The following is a 24,626-nucleotide window of genomic DNA, read 5'->3' as shown; positions in this document are numbered from 1 at the left end:
TGAGAGGCAGGGTGGGGAGGTTGTGGGCAGTAGGGAAGGAAAAATGAAACAAAATGGGATCGGGAGGGAGACAAACCATAAAAGACTCTTAATCTCACGAAACATGCTGAGGGTTGTGGGGGGTGGGGGGGGCGTAGGGAGAGGGTGGCTGGGTTATGGACATTGGGGAGGGTATGTGCTATGCTGAGTCCTATGAAATGTGTAAGCCTGATGATTCACAGACCTGTACCCGTGGGGCAAAGAAAACATTATATGTTATTTTAAAATTAATAATAATTAATTAATTAAAAGAAAATGATGCAGACACTTTGAAAAATAGTCTGACAGTGTCTCAAATGAGTGAACACAGGTTACCGTAAGATTCATTAATTCTACTCCAAGGGAAATGAAAACATATGCCCACACAAAAACTGATACATAAATATTTAAAGCAGCATTATCCATAATAGCCAAAAATGAATACAACTCAAATGTCTATCAATGGGTAAATGAATAAACAAAAGTGATCTATCCACATAATGGGGAGATAATTGGGCTATAAAAAAGGAAAGGAAGGGGGTACCTGACTGGCTCAGTCCAAAGAGCATCTGACTCAGGATTGTGATTTCGAGGCCCACATTGGGTGTAGAGATTACTTAAAAAGAAAATCTTAAAGAAATAAATAAATAAACAAAAGGAAAGGAAGTACTAACATGTGCCACAACTTGGATGAACCTTGAAATCATTATGCTAAGTAAAAAAGTTAGTCACAAAAGACCACATATTATATAATTCCATTCATATGAAAATCAAAATAGGGAAATCTATAAAGTCAGAAAGTAGATTAATGGTTGATTAGGGCTGGAACAAGAGGGGTGGGGTATACGAGGGTGATAGCTAAAGGATACAGGGTTTTTTTAAGGTGATGAAAATGTTCAAAAATTATGGTGATGTTGCACCTACCTGTGAATATACTAAAAACCATTGAATTACATACTTTAAAAGTATGAATTGTATTATGTATGAATTTTATTACAATGAAGCTTTTTTTTTTTTAAAGAACAAGTAGGGAACATTTATTTTTTTATTTTTATATTTTGCATTTTTAACTTTTAAAATATTTTTATTTTTTTTGCTTTGTACCAACCATAATTTTTTAATTTAAAATTTTACTTAGTAAACATACAGTGCAATATTTGTTTCTGGAGTAGAATACAGTGATTTGTCACTTACATACAAGACCCATTGCTCGTAACAAAAAGTGCCCTCCTCAAAACCCTTCACCCAAGGTATTACAAGTAATGGAAGAGAAGATAAAATTAAAATACCACCATTTGCAAACACGCATGAATTGACAGATCTAGTCATTAAGCATCAGTGGCTACTAACATCACAAAAAGAGACATTCAAACTAATGCTTCTCCTGATGCAAGAAGACAATACTGCCTATAATCTTGCCAAATAGACTGAACCTCAGACTAACCCAGCATATGGACCCAGGTGACAATTTGCACAAAATATAAAGAACAAAGAAACATGTTGAACTCCACTGTGAGTATGCAATCAACAAAATTCAGATTTAGAAACTCAGTGGTCTGGGTTCTTCAACAGATATGTTTTAAGAAAAATAAAGGGGTAGAGGAAATTACTGTAGTTTAAAAGAGACTTTAAAAAGGTATAAGGGGGTGGGGTGCCTGGGTGACTCAGTGGGTTAAGTGTCTGCCTTCAGCTCAGGTCATGATCCTGGCGTCCTGGGATGGAGTCCTGCATCGCGCTCCCTGCTCAGTGGCAAGTCTGCTTCTCCCTCTATCCCTACCCCAGCTCGTGTTTGCTTTCTCTTGCGTGTGCTCTCTCTCACAAAAATAAATACAATCTAAAAATAAATAAATAAAAACATATTAGATCTTTTTAAAAAATATTTTATTTATTTATTTGACAGACAGAGATCACAGGTAGGCAGAGAGGCAGGCAGAGAGAGGAAGGGAAGCAGACTCCCTGCTGAGCAGAGAGCCCGATGTGGGGCTCGATGTGGGGCTCGATCCCAGAACCCTGGGATCACAACCTGAGCCAAAGGCAAAGGCTTTAACCCACTGAGCCACCCAGGCATCCCTAGATATTATTTAAATAAAAAAGTAAGACTAGTTTTAACAAATATACCACAGTAATGTAAGATTATGATGTTAGGGAAAGCAGAAATTGGGTGAGGGCTGTATGGGAACTCTTACTATGTCTGCAACTTTTCTATAAATGTAAAGTTATTCCGAAATAAAAAACATATTTATTTTTTTAAGATTTTATTTATTTGAGAGAGAGAGAGTGAGCTCGAGAGAGAGAGTGAGCTCAAGAGAGAAATAGAAAGAGAATACGTGCACACATAAGTCAGGGCGGGGGGGCGGGCAGAGAGAGAGGGAGAAGCCAGCTCTTCACTGAGCAGAGAGCCCCACGTGGGGCTCGATCCCAGGACCCTGGGATCATGACCTGAACCGAAGGCAGATGCTTAACGGACTGAGCCACTCAGGTGCCCCTAAGAAGCCAATTTTTAAAAGAATGCCTGGGGATGGAGGAGAAAGTCTAGGGTGGGGGCGCCTGGGTGGCTCAGTCATTAAGTGGCTGCCTTTGGCTCAGGTCATGATCCCAGGGTCTCGCATCAGGCTCTCTGGTCGGCCAGAAACCTGCTTCTCCCTCTCTCACTCCCCGCTTCTGTTCCCTCTCTCAATTTGTCTCTCTCTGTCAAATAAATAAATAAAATCTTCAAAAAAGAAAAAAAGTCTAGGGGGGTGCCTGGGGCTCAGTGGGTTGAGGCCTCTGCCTTTGGCTCGGGTTGTGATCCCGGGGTCCTGGGATGGAGCCCCGCATGGGGCTCTCTGCTCGGCGGGGAGCCTGCTTCCCCCTCTCTCTCTGCCTGCCTCTCTGCCTGCTTGTGATCTCTGTCTGTCAAATAAAAAATAAAAAATCTTAAAAAAAAAAAAAGGCTAGGGTAGCCATAAAGAATGATAATAATAAGCGTCGGCAAAGATAGGAAGAAACTGGAGCCCCTATATTCTGCTGGCAGGAATGTAAAACAATACAGACACTGTGGAAACCAATCTGGCAGTTCCTCAAAGGATCAAACATAGAGTTACCACCCACAATTCCAGCTCCCAGGTTTAGACCCCAAAGAAATGAAGACACAGATCCACACTGAAACATGTATACAAATGTTCACATTATTCATCACGGCCAAAAAAATGGAAATAATCAAGATATCTATCAACTAAAGACTGGATTAAAAAAATGTGTTATACCCATAGAACGGATATTATTCAGCCATAGAAAGAAATGAAGTACTGATACATGCTACAACATGGATGACCCTTGAAAACAGTATTCAAAGTGAGAGAAGTCAGTCCCAAAAAAACAGATATTGCTTAATCTCATTTATATGAAATGTCCAGAATAGGCAAATCCATAGAGAATGAAAGTAGCCTGGTGGTTGCTAAGCCTGGAAGGCTGGGCAGGAAAGGAAGAGTGACCACCAACAGATATAGGGTTTCTTTTGGGGTGACAAAAATGTTCTAAAATTGAATGTAGTGATGATTGTACAACTTTGTGAATATACTAAAAACCACTAAATTGTACAATTTAAATGGGTGAGTTTTATGGTATGTGGATCATATCTCAAAAAAGCTATTATTTAAGGGCACCTGGGTGGCTCAGTGGGTTAAAACCTCTGCGTTCAGTTCAGGTCACGGTCCCAGGGTCCTGGGATGGAGCCCCGCATTGGGCTCTCTGCTCAGCGGGGAGCCTGCTTCCTTCTCTCTCTCTCTGCCTGCCTCTCTGCCTACTTGTGATCTTTGTCAGATAAATAAATAAAATCTTTTTAAAAAAGCTATCATTTAAAAAAGACTAGATTGGGACGCCTGGGTGGCTCAGTTGGTTGAGCGGCTGCCTTCGGCTCAGGTCATGATCCCGGCGTCCTGGGATCGAGTCCCACATCGGGCTCCTTGCTCAGCAGGGAGCCTGCTTCTCCCTCTGCCTCTGCCTGCCTCTCTGTCTGCCTGCGTTCACTCTCTCTGACAAATAAATAAATAAAATCTTTAAAAAAAAAAAAAATAAAAAAAATAAAAAAATAAAAAAGACTAGATTAAACTAAGTGCATGTACTTAGATAAGTAGATAAAACTATAAAGAAATGTAAGGAACTGAATATAATAAAAGTCAACATCATGGTCACTTTTGGGATAAGGGGAAAAGGTATAACTGTAATAGGGCACATGGAGAGTCTTTGAAGGGGCAGCAAAATTCTATTTTTTTAAATTCAAGTATAATTAATGTAAAATATTATATTAGTTTCAAGCATATAATATGATTCGATGATTCTATGCACTACTCATTGCTCATCATGATGTTTATTAATCCCCTTCACCTATTTAAGCCATCCCTCCACCCCAGAATTCTATTTTTTTATCTGGCAGTGAAGCTATACATTCATTGTGAGCTTTTTTTGTATCTGTGTGTTGTTTTACAATAAAAGGATTTCTTTAAAAACATGCTCTAGCAAATTTATTTCAAACATAATGTGAAGTCTCATAGAATCCAAATTTAACATGTACAAGTTACCAATTTTATCTCTGTGGACTAAAAGATATTATATCTGTTCTCAAAGAACAGATACCTTCAGCAGAAAGTATTTTTTTAAAAGAACTAAAACTAGGCCATGTTAAATATTAACTGGCACAAAATTTACAAATAATGAACAAGAGGGTTTAGAAGGGGATATGATTTGGGGGCAAGGATTGGGAAATAGGGGGAGCATCAGAAAAGGAATTTAAGCTCTATCATGAAGAGAGGGTTAAAGTGGGACATAGATCTTATGGAGGTTACATTTATTGAGCATTTACTATATTCTAATTTTTTTCATTCACTAAATTATTTGATTCTCACAACAAACCATTGAAGCTGGTCCTATTATTATTTCCATTATACAGATAAAGTAACAGAAGCACAGAGATGGTCTGTGTAGGGCACCAGTGGTAAGTACAGTTGAAAAGGTACTCTGGAGTGACTTGGGGCAAATGAGTTTACCTTTCTGTGCCTTAGTAACCTCTTATTTTAAATGGGGATGATGGGGGAATGGGCAAAATGGGTGAAGGGGAGTGGGAGATACAGACTTCCAGTTACAGAATGAATGAGTCATGGGAATAAAAGGTACAACATAGGGTATATAGCCAATTATATGGTAATAGTATTGTAAGGTGACAAATGGTAGCTACATTTGTAGTGATCATGGCATAATGTAAAAAAGATGAATTATTATGTTGTACATCTGAAACTAATGTAATATTGTATGTCAACTATTTTCAAATAAAAATTAATAAAATAACTGAATTATCACTCATAAATTTTTAAAAAATAAAATGGGGTGATGATAATAGCAGCACCTTATCATAGGGTTGTTGTGAAAATTAAATGATGTAATGCATGTAAAGTATTTAGAACAGTTTCTGCCATGAAGCAAATACTCACTGAAATTAAATATTACTGTAAAAACAGAATAATGGTTTCTAGGAAAAGTGTGTGAGAATTATCCACCATCCCCCCATTTCTTGTGTTAAGTTGGACCACTAGGTCCCTTTATGTACTTCCAGATTTGCTATTTGTATATTAGACTGCAGTTTCATATACTGTTTCTATGGTTTCACAACAGACCGAGACATTGCTATTTTTTAAGGCATCTAGAGCAGGACAGTTTAAAAATTATTTGCCAGACTTTGTAAAGAGGGTGCCATATTCCAGAAAATAGGAAACTTGGCAGTTCCTATGGTAACACTGGCAGAGTGAGGTAAATGATTTTTAAATCTCTGCAGAATGTAGAGGCTAAAGATAAGCAGAGGAGGCAACTCTGCCAAGGGTGGGGCACAGCTTAAAGCAAGCATGGATACAGCCTGAAAGATGTCTGCAAAGGTCACCTGAAGTTGGGGCCCCTCAACAGTACAGAGGAGGCACGGCAATATCTTTATGTAGTAGGGCAGGTGCCTAGAGGGTTTTGTGTGTGTTTTTTTTTTTTTAGAGGCATCCATTTCTTACCCTTAACCCATAAGCAGAAGGCAGAGGCTATCAGTAGTAGGGGTGACAGATACACAAAGGGAAAAAAGAGATGACCAGGAAAGCCCAGATAGGATCCCCAAATATACATACTTTCCATAAGAGGTATCTTTTAATACCAATTCTGGAGCTCTATACCAGCGTGTAGCCACATAATCCGTATAAACGTCCCCAGGAGCTGCTAGAGTTCGTGCAAAACCAAAATCACAGAGCTTAGTAATTCCTGACTGGGATACTAAAATATTCTCAGGTTTTATATCACGATGAATGATCTAAAAAACAAACAGAAGATGCAATAGATTAAAATGAGGTTTCATTATCTAGAGGATCACTCCGAAATTATACAGAGAAAATCTAGTTAATTGAGACAGTAAAGCTATTTTTCTACCACATGCAAAGTATTAACTACATTAGGCAAAAGCTAAATAGTTATGTAGTTTCAATTTTTGCCTTGTCCATCATCTCAAAATGAAATGAAACCAGGGCCACCTGGGTGGCTCAGTCGGTTGAACCTCCAACTCTGATTTTGGCTCAGGTCACAACCTTAGGGTGGTAGGATCAAACCCTGCACTGGGCTCCATGCTCAGCACAGAGTCTGCTTGTCCTCTCCCTCCATTCTGCCCTCCATCCCCCGTGCTCTCTCACTTGCTCTCTCTCTCCGTCTCAAATAAACAAATAAAATCTTTTTTGAAAAAAATGAAATGAAGCCAAGAAAACAGACATAATACTAAAAAGGTAAATCACGATCCCAAAGAGAAATGCAATCAAAAGAACGTAATGAAAAACGGGTGATTTCCTTTAACCCCACGTCGTTCTAGATACAATTAACTGCGCTTTCTCTCATTCCTTCACAGCTAAACCTCTTGAAGACATTATCTTTACTAAATCTTCTCTTTATCACCACTTATTCACCCCTTTAAGTAATATAATCTGTCTTTTGCTTTTACATTCCATTAGACTGCCCCAACCAGGGTCATCATGAACTTCATTGTTGCTGTAACCATTATACACACCTCAATACATATCCTCCTTGATACTTCAGTGTAAAAATGTTGCCAACTACTCCTCCCTTCCTGATTTCTGGCACCTAAAATTCTCCCAGTCCCTTCTATTTCTGTGGCACTTCCTCTATCTCTATTTGTCTCTTAAAAGTAGGATTCTGGTCTCAGGTTTTCTTTTCTCATACATCATGCTCCCTGGGCGATCACATCTACTCATTTGGGTTTTCCTGTTTGTTTGTTTTTACCATTTACTTCACTTGTCATGGGGAAACCATACTCACTTGGCTTTCTTCTAACCTCAATCTCACTCTCAATCTTCTAACCTCTCAAATCTCATCTACTCTTCTAGCTTTAGTAAGTAACAATATACTGATCACTGACCCAGACACCCCTCAAATTTAGCAAATCCAAAACTGAATGTATCTTCTCCCCAAACCTACTTGTTCTCAACACTGTTAGCTCAGTGGATGCAACAAACATTGACCCCATGGATCAAGCCAGAAACCAAAGTACCTTTCTCCTTCAGCTCCCAAACATACTTTTGTCCCTAGTTCAAGTCCCCACAACTCTCTCACCAAAATTACTACATTGCCAACTGGTCTCCCTGAATTCATTTATGATCCTCTCCAACCCACTGTCAACAAAGAAGTCACAATACTATTTTTAAATCACATGTGTGTGGCACCTGGCTGGCTCAGCTGGAAGAACATGTGACTCTTGATCTCAGGATCATGGGTTTGAGCCTTACACTGTGTGTACTGGTCACTAAAAAAATTTTAAACTTTAAAAAAAATCAGTGTGTGATCATGTCACTTCTCTCCTTAACGTCCTTCAAGGATTCCCCATCCCACAGGATAAATTCCAAACTCCTGAAAACGGCTTGTAAGGCTTTGTAGAATTTGGCTCTTGCTCACTTTCTCCACCTCCTTTCCCTAGACTATAGGATATTTCCCAATTTTCCAAGGTTTAAATCATCTCCATCCATTTTCTGATGCTGTCCCAACTGCTTAGAACACTTTGTCTGGCGTACTTTCCCCTTAAGTCTTAGCTTAGATATTTATATTAGATGTTCCTTATATATGGTTTCACATCATTGTGTACTTCCGCCATCACATTGTTTGCCGTGTCCTATTATTAATGGCCTGTTTACTTGTTTGTAACTCCCACTATACTGGAAGCTCTGCAAGGGCAAGATGTATGTCTGTATTGTTCAATCTATATCCCCAGTAACCACAGTGCCTAAAACAAAGAAAGCATTTAAAAATTTTATGAAATGAATGAAGCATATTCTCATCACCTACAAAGTGTCATAGCACAAGTGAAAACACCTCAGGGACAGAAATCTAAGATCTTTCCTTGTTTATGCAATTTATTGCTATAAGTCTTTGGGATTGGCTCTTGTTCTGCCTCAGTCTCCCTCCATAATGGCCAAAAAATTAAGTTGGGGTAATGAGCCACCTTTAGTGTGACATCCATAAAACTGTATTAATCCTTCTTTATTTCTACAACTTTTACTGAATGACTACTATATGCCAAGCACTATAGCAAGTTCTAAGGATATAACATGAGCAAACACTGATATAAAAAGCACATCAAGATACCACTTCACATATTCTACCCATCACACATCCATCGTCTTCCTCCTCAGTCCTTTAAACACAAGGCAGAAAGCTCCACCCCCCTGATACCCTAATATTTTCATTCTTTTCCACAACTAACACCATGACTATATGTGGAATTTTGTTATCCTTGAGAACCAAGCACTTTCCAAATCCTAACTTTTAAAACTCTGTGTTCGACTACAACCTCCTTGGTCTTCCACTATCACACTGTGACCCCCATAAATAAGGTATTTCTTTCTATTTGCTTAGGTCTTGAATTTCTCTCAATGTTTATAGGTGTTATACATCTTTTGTCAGATTCTCCCTATTTCTTATATTTAAAGCTGTTTAATGGTGTTTTCTTTTTTAAGATCTTATTTTTGCAGCGTCTGGCTGGCTCAGTCCGTTAAGTGTCCCACTCTTGTTTTTGGCTCAGGTCATGATCTCAGGGTCATGGGATCAAGCTCTTTCCCTCCCTTCCCCTTTGCTCCCCCCCACCCACCCAAGTGCATGCTCTATCTCTCTCTTTAAAATAAAGAAATCTTTTTTAAAAATTTATTTTTAAAAAGATTTTATTTATTTATTTGACACAGAGAGAGAGAGAGAGAGAACACAAGCAGGCAGAGTGTCAGGCAGAGGGAGAGAGAGAAGCAGGCTCCCAGCTGAGCAAGGAGTCCAATGCTGGACTCGATCCCAGGACCCTGGGATAATGACCTGAGCTGAAGGCAGCCACTTAACCAACTGAGCCACCCAGGCATCCCTAAAAAATTTATTTTTAAGCAATCTTTTCACTCAAGCTGGGGGTTGAACTCAGAACCCTGAGATCAAGAGTCACATGCTCTACTGACTGAGCAAGCCAGGTGCCGCTGTTTAATGGTATTTTTAATTTGTTTCTTTTTTTAAAAGATTTTATTTATTTGACAGAAAAAGAGAGAGAGAGCATGAGCAAGGGGAAGGGCAGAGGGAGAGGAAGAGTCTCTCCACTGAGCAGGGAGCCCGACGTGAGGCTTGATCCCAGTACCCCAGGATCACGACCTGAGCTGAGGGCAGATGCTTAACCGACTGAGCCACTCAGACACCCCTGTTTTCAATTTCTGATTGTTGATTGCGAGTATATAAAAATACAATTAATTTTGATATATAGATCTTATATCTCACAACTTTGATAAACTTACAAATTTTTTAATTTTGTTGCAGATTCCATAGGTTTTTCTTTTTTTTTTTTTTTAAGATTTTATTTATTTATTTATTTGACAGACAGAGATCACAAGTAGGCAGAGAGACAGGCAGAGAGAGAGGAGGAAGCAGGCTCCCCGCTGAGCAGACAGCCTAGTGCAGGGCTAGATCCCGCACCCTGAGACCATGACCTGAGCCGAAGGCAGAGGCTTTAACCCACTGAGCCACTCAGGCACCCCTCCATGGGTTTTTCTACATAGATGATCATATTATCTGTTAATAAAGACAGTTTTACTTCTTGAAAAAAAAAAAAAGACACTATTTCATACCCACTAGAATGGCCACAACCAAAATGACAATAAGCAAATATTGGGGAGGAAGTAGAAAACTGGAATGCATCGTTAGTGGGGATGAAAAATGATACAGCCACTTTAGAAAACAGTTTGGCAGTTCTTTGAAGAGGTAAAACATAAATCATATGACCCATAAGGTATTTTTTTCAATGTAAGCTCTACACCCAACATGCAGCTTGAACTCATGAACCCTAAGATCAAGAGTCACATGAGTCCTTGTTAAACCATGAGAGCACGTTTCATCATTCCATATACAAAAAGGGGAGGGAGTTAAAAAAAAAAAAAAAACAAACACAAAAACCAAAGAATCAAGAAAATATCTTAAACGTCCGGCAGCTCTCACCACATTATCAACTCAAGGTTTAAGACAGGGCATGAGAACACTTCAGCGGTCAGAAAATAGGAAAATAGACGCTATGGCTACAAAAATAAAAAAATAAATGAGGTAGATAAATTAAAGTTTTCACACCCATGACTTGCCTGTTCCAACTTTGTAGCCTTCACACAATACTCAACAATCTTCATAGTAACTTGGCATTAAGATGCACCAAGGACATTTTTGTACAAATTACTGATGGAGCCAGCTAGTCACTCCTACCCATATAGTGTTTTTTGTTTTTTTTTAAGATTTATTATTTATTTGAGAGAGAGTGCACATGCAGGAGTGTAAGAGCTGGGGGAGAGGCAGAGAGAGAGAATCTTCAAGCAGACATCACAGAGCTCCAAGCACCATGGGGTGGGGGTGGGGCACCTTGATATCCAGACGCATGAGATCATGACCCAAGGCAAAAACAAGGCCTGGATGCTTAACTGACTGAGCCATCAGTGCACCGCACCCCAGTCCCCTGCCGTCCCCACATATAGTATTCTTAATTTGCCTTATTTTACTTCCCTCTCTCTAGCTTCTGGGAGCTTTGTAAACCAACAGTCCCCAAAATCATGGTGAAAATCAGTAGCCTAGCAGCCACCAGAGAATATAGAACAGGTTATATCTCCTCCAAAGCCCCATTCCGAGGTAACTATCATTATTTGACCTGAGAAGTCACTGGAAAATCCCACTAGAAGCCTTGCCTTTATGTGACCTAAGGCAGAACTTGCCTGGTGCAAACAGACTCTCCTGAGGCCTTGGTCGGAAATAATTAACAGCCACTTTACAACATTATAGCCACCGGAGGAAGCTGTAACAATTAGGACAAACAAGTTGACCAAAATACTTAAAAAGGTAGATTGGGGGGGGGGGTGGGCACCTGGGTGGCTCAGTGGGTTAAAGCCTCTGCCTTCAGCTCAGGTCATGATCCCAGGGACCTGGGATCGAGCCCCACATTGGGCTCTCTGCTCAGCATGGAGCCTGCTTCCCCTCTCCCTCTGCCTCTCTGCCTACTTGTGATTTCTGTCTGCCAAATAAATAAATAAATAAAAATCTTAAAAAAAAAAAAAGGTAGATTGGCAGTAAGATGTCCATAAAGGGCTTGAAAAGCCTCAGCACAGGGGGGCCCGGGTGGCTCAGTTGGTTAAGTGTCAGCCTTCAGTTCAGGTCATGATTCTCGAGTCCTGGGATGAAGCCCTGCATTGGGCCCCGTGATCAGCAAGGAGACTTCTCCCTCTCCTGCTTCCCCTGCTTCCCCTCCACGTGCTTGCTCTCCCCCAACCAACACCCATGTCAAGTAAATAAATAAGTAAGTAAAATCTTAAAGAAAGAGAGGAAGGAGGGAAGGAAGGAGGAAGGGAGGGAGGAAAGAAAGAAAATTTGCAACATATTCCTGAGAATCCAAAAGGCCACATGCAGAGCAATGCACATGCCCAAGAAAGACTGGAGATAGTATGATAGCTCTTACCTGTGGATGAGTTTGGGGCTCTGAGCAAGTAAGAAGGTAAGGCTAAGAGAGAGTTGCAAATTGCATGCCTGAACACTGAAGGCATGTCTCAACACACTGGCAGAGCCCCTTGTTAAGAAAAGCTGAGAGATTTCTTGGTTTCAGGCATTTAAGGAAATCTGTCTAGTCATTAACTAATCACTAAACCAAAGGAGCAGCGATTTCAGCCGTCAGACGTGAGGAAGAATACACACTTTGCAGAGTTAGTTCAGTAAAGTAACCAAACAGCCACAACAAACTCTGAGAGATGGCAAACTCTAATTTCCAGAGTTTCCACATTATTTTATTTTTTTTTTAAAGATTTTATTTACTTATTTGAGAGAGAGAGAATGAGAACAAGAGGGCATGAGAGTGGAGAGGTCTGAGGGAGAGCAGACTCCCTGCGAGCAGAGAGCCCAATGCAGGACTCCATTCTGGGAATCCAGGATCACGCCCTGAGCCGAAGGCAGTTGCTTAACTAACTGAGCCACCCAGGCGCCCCTCCACATTATTTTAAATTCCGATTTTCAATTAAAAAAATGATAAATTTCCAAAAAAATTTTCCCTGAACAAAGTATGCAAAGAAACAAGTATGACCCACATATGGAAAGAAAAGCAGTCTGTAAGAAATCTTCCTTGGGATGCCTAGGTGGGTCAGTCAGTTGAGCATCAGACTCTCGGTTTCAGCTCGTTATGATCTCATGGTTCTTGGTATTGAACCTCGCAAAGGGCTCCATGTTTACTGGGGAGTCTGCTTGCAGATTCTCTCCCTCCCCTCACTCACTCACTCTCACTCTCTCTAAAATAAATAAATCTTAAAAAAAAAAAAAAAGAATGAGTGAATGAAAGAAGACAGTAATCAACTATTTTAAATATGTTCTAAGTTAGGGGTGCCTGGCTGGTTCAGTCAGCAGTGTGTGTGACTCCTGATCTCAGGGCTGTGAGTTCAAGCCCCACACTGGGTGTAGAGATTACTGAAAAAAATAAATAAATAAATAAAACTTTAAAAAACATTCTAAGCTAAAGGAAACAATGTCTAAAGAACTAAAGAAAAGTATGAATACAGTATCTCATCAAATAAGGAATATCCAGGGTGCCTGGGTGGCTCAGTCAGTTAAGCATCTGACTCCTGGTTTCAACTCATGATCTCAGGGTTGTGTGACTGAGCCCCACATTGGGCTCTGCACTCAGCAGGGATTCTGCTGGAGAGTCTCTCTCTCTCCCTTTCCCTCTATCCCTTCCCCCACTAGTGCTCTCACTCTCTCTAAAATAAATTAATTCTTTTTTTAAAAATTAAAGAATATGCATAAAGAAATTATTAAAAGAAATAAATAGGGATGCCTGGGTGGCTCAGTCAGTTAAGCATCTGCCTTTGGCTCAGGTCATGATCCCAGTGTTCCAGGATCAAGTCCTGAATTAGGCTCCTCGCTCAGCAGGGAGCCTGCTTCTCCCTCTGCTTGCTTTGCCTACTGCTCCCCTTGCTTGTGCATGTTCTGTCTCTCTCTGACAAATAAAATCTTTAAAAATAAATAAATAAAAATAAAAAGAGATAAATACAAAAGAACACAATCAAGAATGCAAAAAAGGCATGGGGCGCCTGGGTGGCTCAGTGGGTTAAGCCTCTGCCTTCAGCTCAGGTCATGATCTCAGGCTCCTGGGATCGAGCCCCGCATCGGGCTCTCTGCTCAGCAGGGAGCTTGCCTCCCTCTCTCTCTGCCTGCCTCTTTGCCCACTTATAATCTCTCTCTCTCTGTCAAATAAATAAATAAAAATCTTTAAAAAAAAAAGAATGCAAAAAAGGCAATCTACAGGAGAAAATACTTGCAAATTCTGTATTTGATAAGCATCTAATACTCAAAATATATAAAGTACAATTCAACAATAAAAAGACAAGTAACCCAGTTTAAAAATGAGCAAAGGACTCAAATAAGCATTTCTTCAAAGAAGATATACAAATATGAATTTGCCAGCCCCAAAGTTTTCATTTTAATGGAATTTATACTGTGTGGTATTTACATGTGAATTTCTTCATTTTATATGATGTTTTCAAGGTTCATTCATGGTGTAGCCTGTATCAGTACTTCATTCTTTTTTATGGCTAAATACCTTTCATTTTATGTATATACCTCATTTGTTTATTCATTCATCAGACTGATATATATTCGAGTTGTTTCCACTTTTTGGCTATTGTGAATAATGCTGCTATGAATATTCTTGTGCAAGTTTTCATGTGAACACGTTTTCAATTCTCTTGTGTAGATACCTAGGACTAGAATTGCTTGGTCATATGGTAATTCTATATTTAACTTTTTGAGGAACTGCCAAACTGTTTTCCATACCATCTGCACCATTTTACATTACCACCAGCAGTGTATGAATGTTCCAATTTCTCTACTTCCTCGCCAATATTCGTCATTGTCTGCTTTTTAAATTACAGCCAGCCTGGTGTGAAGTGATTTCTCATTGTAATTTTGATTTGTATTTTCATAATGACTAATGATATTGAGATTGAGCATCATTTCATGTGCTATCAGCCATTTATATATCGTGTTTGGAAAAATGTCTATTCAAATCTTTTGCCCATATTTAAATTGGGTCATCTTTTTATACTTGAGTTGTATTTTACATATCCTGGATACTTATCAGATACATGATTTACAAATATTTTCTCACATTCTGTGAATTTTTTACCTTCTTGATAGTGTCCTTTGATGTACAAAAGTTTTTAATTTTGATGAAGTCCAATTTGTCTACTTTTTTCTTTTATTACTTTTGCTTTTGATGTTATATCTAAAGAACTATTGCCTAGGGATGCTTGGCTGACTCAGTCAGAGAAGTGTGCAGCTCTACTCTAGGTTCAAGCCCCACAATGGGCATAGAGATTACTTAATAAAATCCATTAAAAAAAAAAACATTGCTTAGGGATGCCTGGGTGGCTCAGTGGGTTAGGCCTCTGTCTTCGGCTCAGGTCATGATCTCAGGATCCTGGGATCGAGCCTCGAGTAGGGCTCTGGGCTCGACAGGGAGCCTGCTTTCCTCTCTCTCTGCCTGCCTTTCTGCCTGCTTGTGATATCTCGCTCTGTCAAATAAATAAAATCTTTTTTAAAAAATTACCTAATAAATTGTCACGTAGATTTTCTTCTAAGAGTTTTATAATTCCAGCACTTTTATTTAGGTCTTTCATCCCATTTTGAATTAATTTTTGTATATAGTGTAAACTATCAGACTGAGGATTCAAATAAAGAGTTTATTTCCCTTTAATTTGTAGTAAATGCTCCAGAACTACATAAAACTCCATGTTGAAATCTGATTTATCACTTGGAAATAATATTACACTGTATGTTTACTGGGATTTAAATAAACTTTTAAAAATTAAAAAAAATTTTTTTAAGATTTTATTTATTTATTTGACAGAGAGAGATCACAAGTAGGCAGAGAGAGAGAGGGAAGCAGGCTCCCTGCTGAGCAGAGAGCCCGATGTGGGGCTCGATCCCAGGACCCTGGGATGATGACCTGAGCCAAAGGCAGAGGCTTAACCCACTGAGCCACCCAGGTGCCCGAAAATTATTTTTTAGAAAATTTTAAAATTGGGTGCCTAAGTGGCTCAGTGGGTTAAGCGTCTGTCTTCAGCTGAGCTCATCATCCTAGGGTCCTGGGATCCAGCCCCACATCAGGGTCCCTGCTCAGCGGGGAGTCGTCTTCTACCTCTCCCTCTGTCGTTCCCCTGCCTGTGCTCTTTCTCGCTCTAATAAATAAAATCTTTAAAAAAATTTTTTTTAAATCGGCTTTATAATACCTCTGCTTATATAGTCCTATATGCTTGAATGTAAACACTCATGCAAAGGGAGAACTCAAATTTCCATATCATCTAACAGCCTCAGAGAACCTGGTTCTAAATCACCTAGAACTTCAGGGGCGCCTGGGTGGTTCAGCAGTTAAGCATCTGCCTTCAGCTCAGGTCATGATCCCAGGGTCCTGGGATCTAGCCCCGCATCAGGCTCCCTGTTAAGCAGGAAGCCTGCTTATCCCTCTCACACTCCCCTGCTTGTGTTCCCTCTCTTGCTGTCCCTCTCTCTGTGTCAAATAAATAAATAAAATCTTAAAATAAATAAACAAATCACCTAGAACTTCAATTTGATAAACTTTCCAGTTGGAAAATTATACAATTAAACGTTAATGTGTATATGAAAAAATAAGCAAGTAGCTTCTAGAAAGAGGCTGAATAAGGATGTTTGAGGCAGACCAAAAAACTGAGAATTCCCTTTATGCTGTAAAAAACAAATAGAATATGCAGTCCTTTGATTGGATTGGATCCTGATCTTAATAAATCACTTGTAAGACATTTTAGGAACAACTGGGTACATTTTAATATAAGTTTGGTATTACATGACATTAAGGAATTGTTTATTGTGCAGATGTAATCGTGATTCTGAAGTTATATAGGAGAATGCTTCTGGTTTTTTCAAATTTAAATTCAATTAATTGACATATAGTGTATTACTAATTTCAGAGGTAGAGTTAAGTGATTCATCAGTTACATATAACACTCAGTGTTCATTACATCAAGTGCCCTCCTTAATGCCCATCACCCAGTTAGTTCCCCATCTTCGCACCCCTTTCCCCTCCAGCAACCCTCAGTTTGTTTCCTATGGTTAAGAGTCTCTTATGGCTGGGTGCCTGGGTGGCTCAGTGGGTTAAAGCCTCTGCCTTTAGCTCAGGTCATGATCTCAAGGTCCTGGGATCGAGCCCAGCGTCGGGCTCTCTGCTCAGCAGGGAGCCTGCTTCCTCCTCTCTCCTCTCTCTCTGCCTGCCTCTCTGCCTACTTGTGATCTCTGTCTGTCAAATAAGTAAATAAAATCTTTAAAAAAAAAAGTCTCTCTTATGGCTTGTCTCCCTCTTCTCCAATCTGATTTCATCTTGTTTTATTTTTCCCTCCTTTTCCCTATGCTCCTCTATTCTGTTTCTTAAATTCCACATATGAGTGAAATCATATGATAAAAGTCTTTCCCTGATTGACTTATTTTGCTTAGCAAATACCCTCTAGTTCCATCCAAATCTTTGCAAATGGCAAGATTTCAATTTTTTGATGGATAATACTCCATTGTATACATATACCACATCTTTATTCATTTATCTGTCGAAGGACAATGGGGCTCTTTCCATAGTTTGGCTATTGTGGACATTGCTGCTCTAAACATTGGGGTGTAGGTGCCTCTTCAGATCACTACATTTGTATCTTTGGATTAAATACCTAGTAGTGTGATTGCTGGGTCGTAGTGTATTAACTTCTTGAGGAACCTCCATAATGTTTTCCAGAGTGGCTGTACCAGCTTGCATTTCCACCAACAGTGTAAGAGGGTTCCCCTTTCTCTGCATCCTCGCCAACATCTGTTGTTTCCTGACTCCTTAATTTTGATTAACTTGTTAATTTGATACCACCTCACACCATTCTGACTGGTATGAGGTGGTATCTCATTGTGGTTTTGATCTGTATTTCCCTGATGCCGAGTGATGTTGCACTTATTTTCATGTGTCCGTTGGCCATTTGTATGTCTTCTTTGGAGAAATGTCTGTTCATGTCATCTACCCATTGCTTGCTTGAATGATTTGTTCTTTGGGTATAGAGTTTGATACGTTCTTTACAGATTTTAGATACTGGCACTTTATCTGATAAGGCATTTGCAAATATCTCTCCCATTCTGTGGGTTGTCTTTTGGTTTTGTTGACTGTTTCCTTTGCTTTGCAAAAGCTTTTTATCTCGATGAAGTCCCAATAGCTCATGTTTGCCTTTTGTTTCCTTTGCCTTTGGAGAAGTATCTAGTAAGAAGTTGCTGTAGCCACGGTCAAAGAGGTTGCTGCCCGTGTTCTCCTCTAGGATTTTGATGGATTCCTGTCTCACATTTAGGTCTTTCATCCATTTTGAGTTTATTTTTGTGTACACTATAAGACAATGGTCCAGTTTCAATCTTCAGCATGGGGCTGTCCAATGGAAAATAAGCTTTTATAAGGAGATATACAGTGACCTATTTAGGGATAAAATGTCAGGGTACCTATAATTAAAAATACCTCAAAACAAAATAGATGAAGCACATATAGCAAATATTAATATAGTAAAATCTTTTTTTAAGATTTATTTATTTATTTATTTGAGAGAGTGCACGTGTGCACATGAGTGAGTTGTGGGGACAGAGGAGGAGCAGAGTGAAAGGGAGAGGGAATCTCAGGCAGACTCTGTGCTGAGTGCAGGGACCAATGTGGGGCTCAAACTCCTGACCCTGAGATCATGACCTGAGAAGAAACCAAGAGTGGGCCGCTTAACTGACTGAGCCATCCAGTCACCCCAAAACATATTAAATAATAGTAAAATGTTAACAATAACATTATCCAAATAATAACAATTCCTTGTTTGGAAGACTATGAGTTTAAAATTCAAAGCAGAGTTTTAAAAAAACAAAAACAAAAACAAAAACTATGCAAGGAGCACCTGAGTGGCTCAGTTGGTTACGGGTCTGCCTTCATCTCAGGTCATGATTTCCAAGTCCTACGACTGAGGTCCTCATCAGGCTTCTGGCTCAGCAGGGAGTCTGCTTCTCTCCCTCTGCCCCACCCCACTGCTCATTCTCTGTCTTTCTCTCTCTCAAATAAAATCTTTTAAAAAATAAAAATAAATAAAACCCTATGCAAAAGTCATCTCAACTTAGGGAAGAAGGGCTTTGTGGAGTAGGAGGTGGGATGGGGCTAAGAAATATCAACAGTGCTTAGGTATCAGTCAGAATAACTAATAATTCATAAAGGTTACTGAAAATTTAGTAAAGTTTAAGAAGTTCCATAAAGAAAGGAACAAGGTCTTTTACTCAAGGCTGCATCCTCAGCTCCTACTACAATCAATGACTGCTACCGGAAGATGTTCAATGAATATTTATTTATTGGATAAATGAATGAGGGAATGAATAATCATTTCTTCCCCTTAACTAGCCAAATATTTGCATTTACACCTTGCTTCCAAAATGGTTTCAAAGAGGCTTATATGTTTTTCAGGATTCACAAAACATTATTTGTTTTGAATTAATGAGCTCTTTACATAGCACTTAATATTGCTTCACAAGCTTACAGACTTGGACTATTTTTGAAGAATTATTTCGATTTGTATGAAGTTTACAACTTTGTGTACCGTATGGTATTTTCTCTGTAAGTAAACAATAAGCAGTCTGAATTATCACATGAATTCCAAAATTTTGAGTTTTTAATAATTACATGAAATAAAAGCATGGTAAGATTTATTGTTTATACAGTTTTTTTGTTTTTTTTTTTAAGAATTTATTTATTTGGGGCACCTGGGTGGCTCAGTGGGTTAAGCCTCTGCCTTCGGCTCAGGTCATGATCCCAAGGTCCTGGGATCGAGCCCCACATCGGGCTCTCTGCTCAGCAGGGAGCCTGCTTCTCCCTTTCTATCTGCCTGCCTCTCTGCCTACTTGTGATTTCTCTGTCTGTCAAATAAAAAAAAATAAAATAATCTTTAAAAAAAAAAAGAATTTATTTATTTATTTGGCAGAGAAAGAGAGCAAGAGAATACAAGCAGGGGGAGCTGCAGAGAGAGAGGAAGATGTAGGCTCTCTGCCAAGCAGGAAGCCCAATGTGGGGTTCAATCCCAGGACCCTGGGATCATGACCTGAGCCAAAGGCAGATGCTTAACCAACTGAGCCAGCCAGGTGCCCTGTTTACACAGTTTTGATTTGTCAGACCCATTTGCTCTAAAATAATGAGCTGAAATTATATGACATCCCACTTGTGAAAGCCAAGCATAGTCGACTTTCACTTGTGTGTTTGATAGTGGGAGACCAGCAGTGCACGTCAAAACAAACAGCACATAATCTTATGCTACATAATTTGGATATTTTATAATATATTTTTAAATTTTTTTACTGAAGTATAGTTGACACACAATGTTACATTTGTTTGAGGTCTAAGAGGCTTATACTACTAACCGGATCAAAATTTTAAATTTAAAAAAAACAACCAGAGTGAAAAAGATAAACCAAATTCCTATAATTAACTAGTTACTGAAACTGAATAGTAAATTTTAATTTGAGCTGCATAAAAGCCAATGTAAGAAAGAAAACATATTTTCATTATTAAATAAAAGAAGGTAAACAAATATTTCTGGAGATAAAAAGCTTTTTCAAGTACTGAACTGTATCTGACTTCCTAAATTCTTATGAACAGTAACGTGGGTATCACGGTAGACACTATCTCAGACATTTCAGTTACATAAAAATATTCATCTGAAATTTGGAGATATTAGGGAAATAAAGTTTTCCTTTCTTGATTTTTGTCAACATGAAGATAACCTTAAATCATCAAGGCCAAAACCCAGATATCCAGATAATAGGCATAACAATATTCTAATGAGCCACTTCATTCATGGCCGCCTTAATTCCCCAGAGTAACTAACTTTACAATATTCTGTGAGGTGAGTGACAGGGATAATTTTCCTTTAGGTCCTTGGTGAGACCAAGAGAATAAAAGAATTTAGGTGTTTCTGTCTAGGGCTTTTTCTCTGCTGCCCCCACAATTCCATGGATATTCTTCCATATTTGGTGCTGAGGACTACATTTTACTTTCCTTTTTGTTCCTTGGAGAATAAACCATCCCTACTTCTTCAACCGTAATATCTAAGAGGAAGATTCCCAAATTGGGATATCTAGTTCTGAAAATTTCCTAGAAAGTCTACATTAAATAATAGGTCAACCACTATTCTGAGTTAGAAATTTTCACTGTCCCTTAAAATATATCAATGTTTCTAAAAGCAATTCTCCCTTGTAAAACTGGTTGCTGCCAGTGGCACCATAATTCTCCTGCACTCAGTTAAAAATTTTGTAATTATCTTTGATTTCTCACTTTGTTCACATCCCTCTCATATCTACTTAGACCCCACATCCTATCATTACCCCTCTGAGTCTTTCCATCCACTGCCTTTGCCATCCTTCCTCTTCCTATTTCAAATCCTTACCACTTCATATCTGGACTGTCATAATAGCCTCTCACCTGTTCTGCTTCTACCCATACTTTTCCTCTACACTTGCCAAAATAAGCTTAGAGTTTTTTGTTTGTTTTAAAGATTTTTTATTTATTTACTTGAGAGAGAGAAAGTGAGAGAGAGCATGAGAGGGGAGAAGGAGAGAGGGAGAATCAGACTCCCCATGAAGTTGGGAGCCCAATGCAGGATTCCATCCCAGGACTCCAGGATGAAGATCTAAGCCGAAGGCAGTGGCTTTATCAACTGAGCCACCCAGGCATCCTAGCTTAGGTTTTGTTTTAATCCTGTTATAGCCAGGTTCAAAACCCTTCTGTGGTCTCCCAGTATCCTCAGGAAAAAGTCCAAACTCTTCAGGACGAATTTCAAGATTCAGGAAACCTCTCCTCAGGGAACCCATGCAATCTTATCACCCTTCACCTAGTCTCTGTAGAGCTCACTCATCACCACTCTCTTAAGTCCCCTGCTCAGTCCTACCACTGTTGTCACAGCGCTACCCCGTCTGAATCTATTTCCTCTTCTATTCCAGTGAAATCTTAGCTACAATTCCAAATTCTACTTACTTTAGTTTTACTTCCTCTTTGAAGTCCTCTATTCTGATTATAGCCCATACTGGGCTATAATTCATTTCTATAATTCATTTCTTGAATCCCTTGATTCAAGAAACACTTTCAAATAGGTAAAGCAGAATAGGGATACAGATAACACAACTATTCCTGACTCCCTACCAGCACTACTTATTAAGTGCTTAAAATATGCTTGACACAATGCTACACTTTATACCTACTATCTTATTTGACTGTTACAAAAAAAACTATAAGGTACTACATCATTTTACCCATGAGGACAGTGAGGCTCAGGGAAGTTAGGTAACTTTCCTGGGACCAGAGCATAATGGGGCTACCACCTGTCACTGCACTCTACTGCAGTGAGCTGTGTATAGGTATGTGGTCACCCAGAGAAAAGATGGTAGGTGAAAATCTAGGATAGTCTGAGTCCACAGACTGTGCTCTTACTATTACATTTTAATGCCTCCCTATGGATCCAGCTGGCAAGGAAATGACAATATCAATTCCAGTTGTGATTATAACCACATTTCAAAACTACAAAATGAGGAGTGCCTGGGTGGCTTAGTCGAGCTCCCATAGGGCTCCCTGCTCGTTGGGAAGCCTGCTTCTCCCTCTCCCACTCCCCCTGCTTGTGTTCCCTCTCTTGCTGTCTCTCTCTCTCTGTAAAAAATAAATAAAATATTTTAAAAAAAAATGAGATACACTATGTATCTAGCGTATATGTACATATACGCTACAAAATGAGATGCACTATTAGCAAGACAGAAAATTAGAAATTAAGATAGCCAGGGGCGCCTGGGCAGCTCAGTGAGTTAAGGCCTCTGGTCATAATCTCAGGGTCCTGGGATAGAGCCCCTGCATCGGGCTCTCTGCTCAGCAGGGAGCCTGCTTCCCTTCCTCTCTCTCTGCCTGCCTCTCTCCCTACTTGTGATCTCTGTTTGTCAAATAAATAAATAAAATCTTTAAAAAAAATTAAGATAGCCAAAAAAGCTTAGGATATAAGATGTTCTAATAAATTTTTTGAGGTTCTTCCTGTTATTTCCTGAATATATATCTAAATTTCCAGAGAGTAGAGCTGAAGTTGGGAACGAAATACCTCCATAAAAACCTGCTGAACTAAACACTAACCAGGCAGCTGACTAAAATTCAGAACAGTTGATCTTTCGGTCTTGATTTTTTCATGTTAAGCAAGACTATGTACCTCTTAGCAACTTTATTTCTGCTTTCTTTCCTTAAAGACATCTACATTTATTTGCCGTTCCCCATCCTAGTCTCTAGTTCCTACCTCCAAAGCTTCCTTCATTTGAGCCTGCCTGGCAACATTTTGATGTACTTTCCCCAATAAAAGGTCCCACTTGATGGCTGGTTCCTCCTTACCAAATTACTGATACTTCCTTTAGCACCCCATCCTTAGTCTGTCCTATTGTTAGAGTTACAACTTTATTACTGTGTACTTAACACGTTTTGCAATTCTGCAACTAAAGTATAGGTAATGGCCCCAGTTTCAGGATAACAATTACTATTGTACAGAAAAATACTTTTAAAACCTTCATTAAAGAGCATTTATGATTCATATACATCCTATAGCTTGGCTTACTCTGAAGCACTTACATTATTATTGTGAAGATATTCAATTGCTCGAAGGATCTGGAAGAGGTATTTTCTAAGTCGTTTACTCTCTAGTCCATGACAATAATGTTGTAGTTCATCTAATACCGTGTGGTCAATAAATTCAAACACCAAATGAATTTTCTTTTTCTGCCTAAAAACTTCAATCAGATTGACCAGGTTTTCATGACGAAATTGCTATTGACAGAAGAAACAGATTTATAATACATTATTTCATGCATAATAATTTATACATATATATACAATACCTATATAATTTTTAAAAGCATAAATATTCTCAGCCTATTTTTTTAAAGGTTTTATTTATTTATTTATTTATTTGAGAGAGAGAGATCGAGAGCAAGCATGAACAGGGAGAAGAGGAAGAAGCAGTCTCCCTGATGAGCAGGGGGCCCAACTTGGGGCTCCATCCCAGTACCCTGGGATCATGACCTGAGTCAAAGGCAGATGCTTAACTGAATGAGCCACCTAGGTGCCCCTATCCTCAGCCTATTTTACTCCATGAATTTCAATAGGAAATTTTCAACTTATTTGTTTACATTCCTATTTTTAAAAAATGCTAAACTAGGGGCTCCTAGTTTAGAGAGGCTCAGTCAGAACAGCATGCAACTCTTGATCTTGCAGTGGTGAGTTTGAGCCCCATGTTGGGTATAGAGATTACTAAAAAAAAATAAACCTAAGAAAATATAAACTATTTCATAATTAATACATACAGAACAAGGGGAGATGTAGTGTCTTACTTCAAGTTGGCATTTGATTATTTATTAAAATAATTTAGAGTTAATGTACTATAATGCAAGTTAGTATGCTGCTAAGATATACCTTTTTTTTTTTTTTTAAGTTTTATTTCTTTATTTGGGAGAGTGAGAGTGTGTACAAATGGGTGGGGGAGAAGGACCCAGAGAGAGAGAATCCCAAACAGGCTCTGCGCTCAGTGGATGTGGAGCTCCATTTCACAAGACTGAGATCATAACCTGAGCTGAAATCAAGAGTCAGACACTCAACCTACCGCATCATCCAGGTGCCCCTAAGACATATCTTTCTTTTTCTTTTTTTTTTTTTTTAGGATTTTATTTATTTATTTGACAGAGAGAGAGATATCACAAGTAGGCAGAGAGGCAGGTGGGGGGGGGCGGGGGGGGTCTGGGAAAGGAGCAGGCTCCCCGCTGAGCAGAGAGCCCGATGTGGGGCTCAATTCCAGGACCCTTAGATCATGACCCAAGTCGAAGGCAAAGGCTTAACCCACTGAGCCACCCAGGTGCCCCAAGACATATCTTTCTATCCTTTAACTTGGTTCATAGTTAAGTCTAACATCTGGAATTTAAAATGTTATATTTTCAAATGAGCA

General features: G+C 39.2%; 1 protein-coding gene across 1 annotated transcript in view; it reads right to left on the bottom strand.

The window, feature by feature from the left end:
- The window catches only part of CDKL3 (cyclin dependent kinase like 3), a gene marked incomplete at its 3' end in the record, with an annotated part of 75,059 nt that overhangs the window by 43,984 nt on the left and 6,449 nt on the right, over nucleotides 1-24,626 (bottom strand). The window contains exons 3-5 of the mRNA XM_080804747.1: nucleotides 23,261-23,455; nucleotides 20,702-20,764; nucleotides 6,156-6,334 (exon numbers count right to left, since the gene is read on the bottom strand). Of these exons, the coding sequence (XP_080660873.1) occupies nucleotides 6,156-6,334; nucleotides 20,702-20,764; nucleotides 23,261-23,455 (437 nt within the window). The remainder of the gene's footprint in view (nucleotides 1-6,155; nucleotides 6,335-20,701; nucleotides 20,765-23,260; nucleotides 23,456-24,626) is intronic.

Source organism: Martes martes (genome assembly GCF_963455335.1).
Source record: "Martes martes genome assembly, chromosome: 5".
Taxonomy (NCBI): domain Eukaryota; kingdom Metazoa; phylum Chordata; class Mammalia; order Carnivora; family Mustelidae; genus Martes; species Martes martes.
This window is presented reverse-complemented; position numbering and strand designations above follow the sequence as displayed.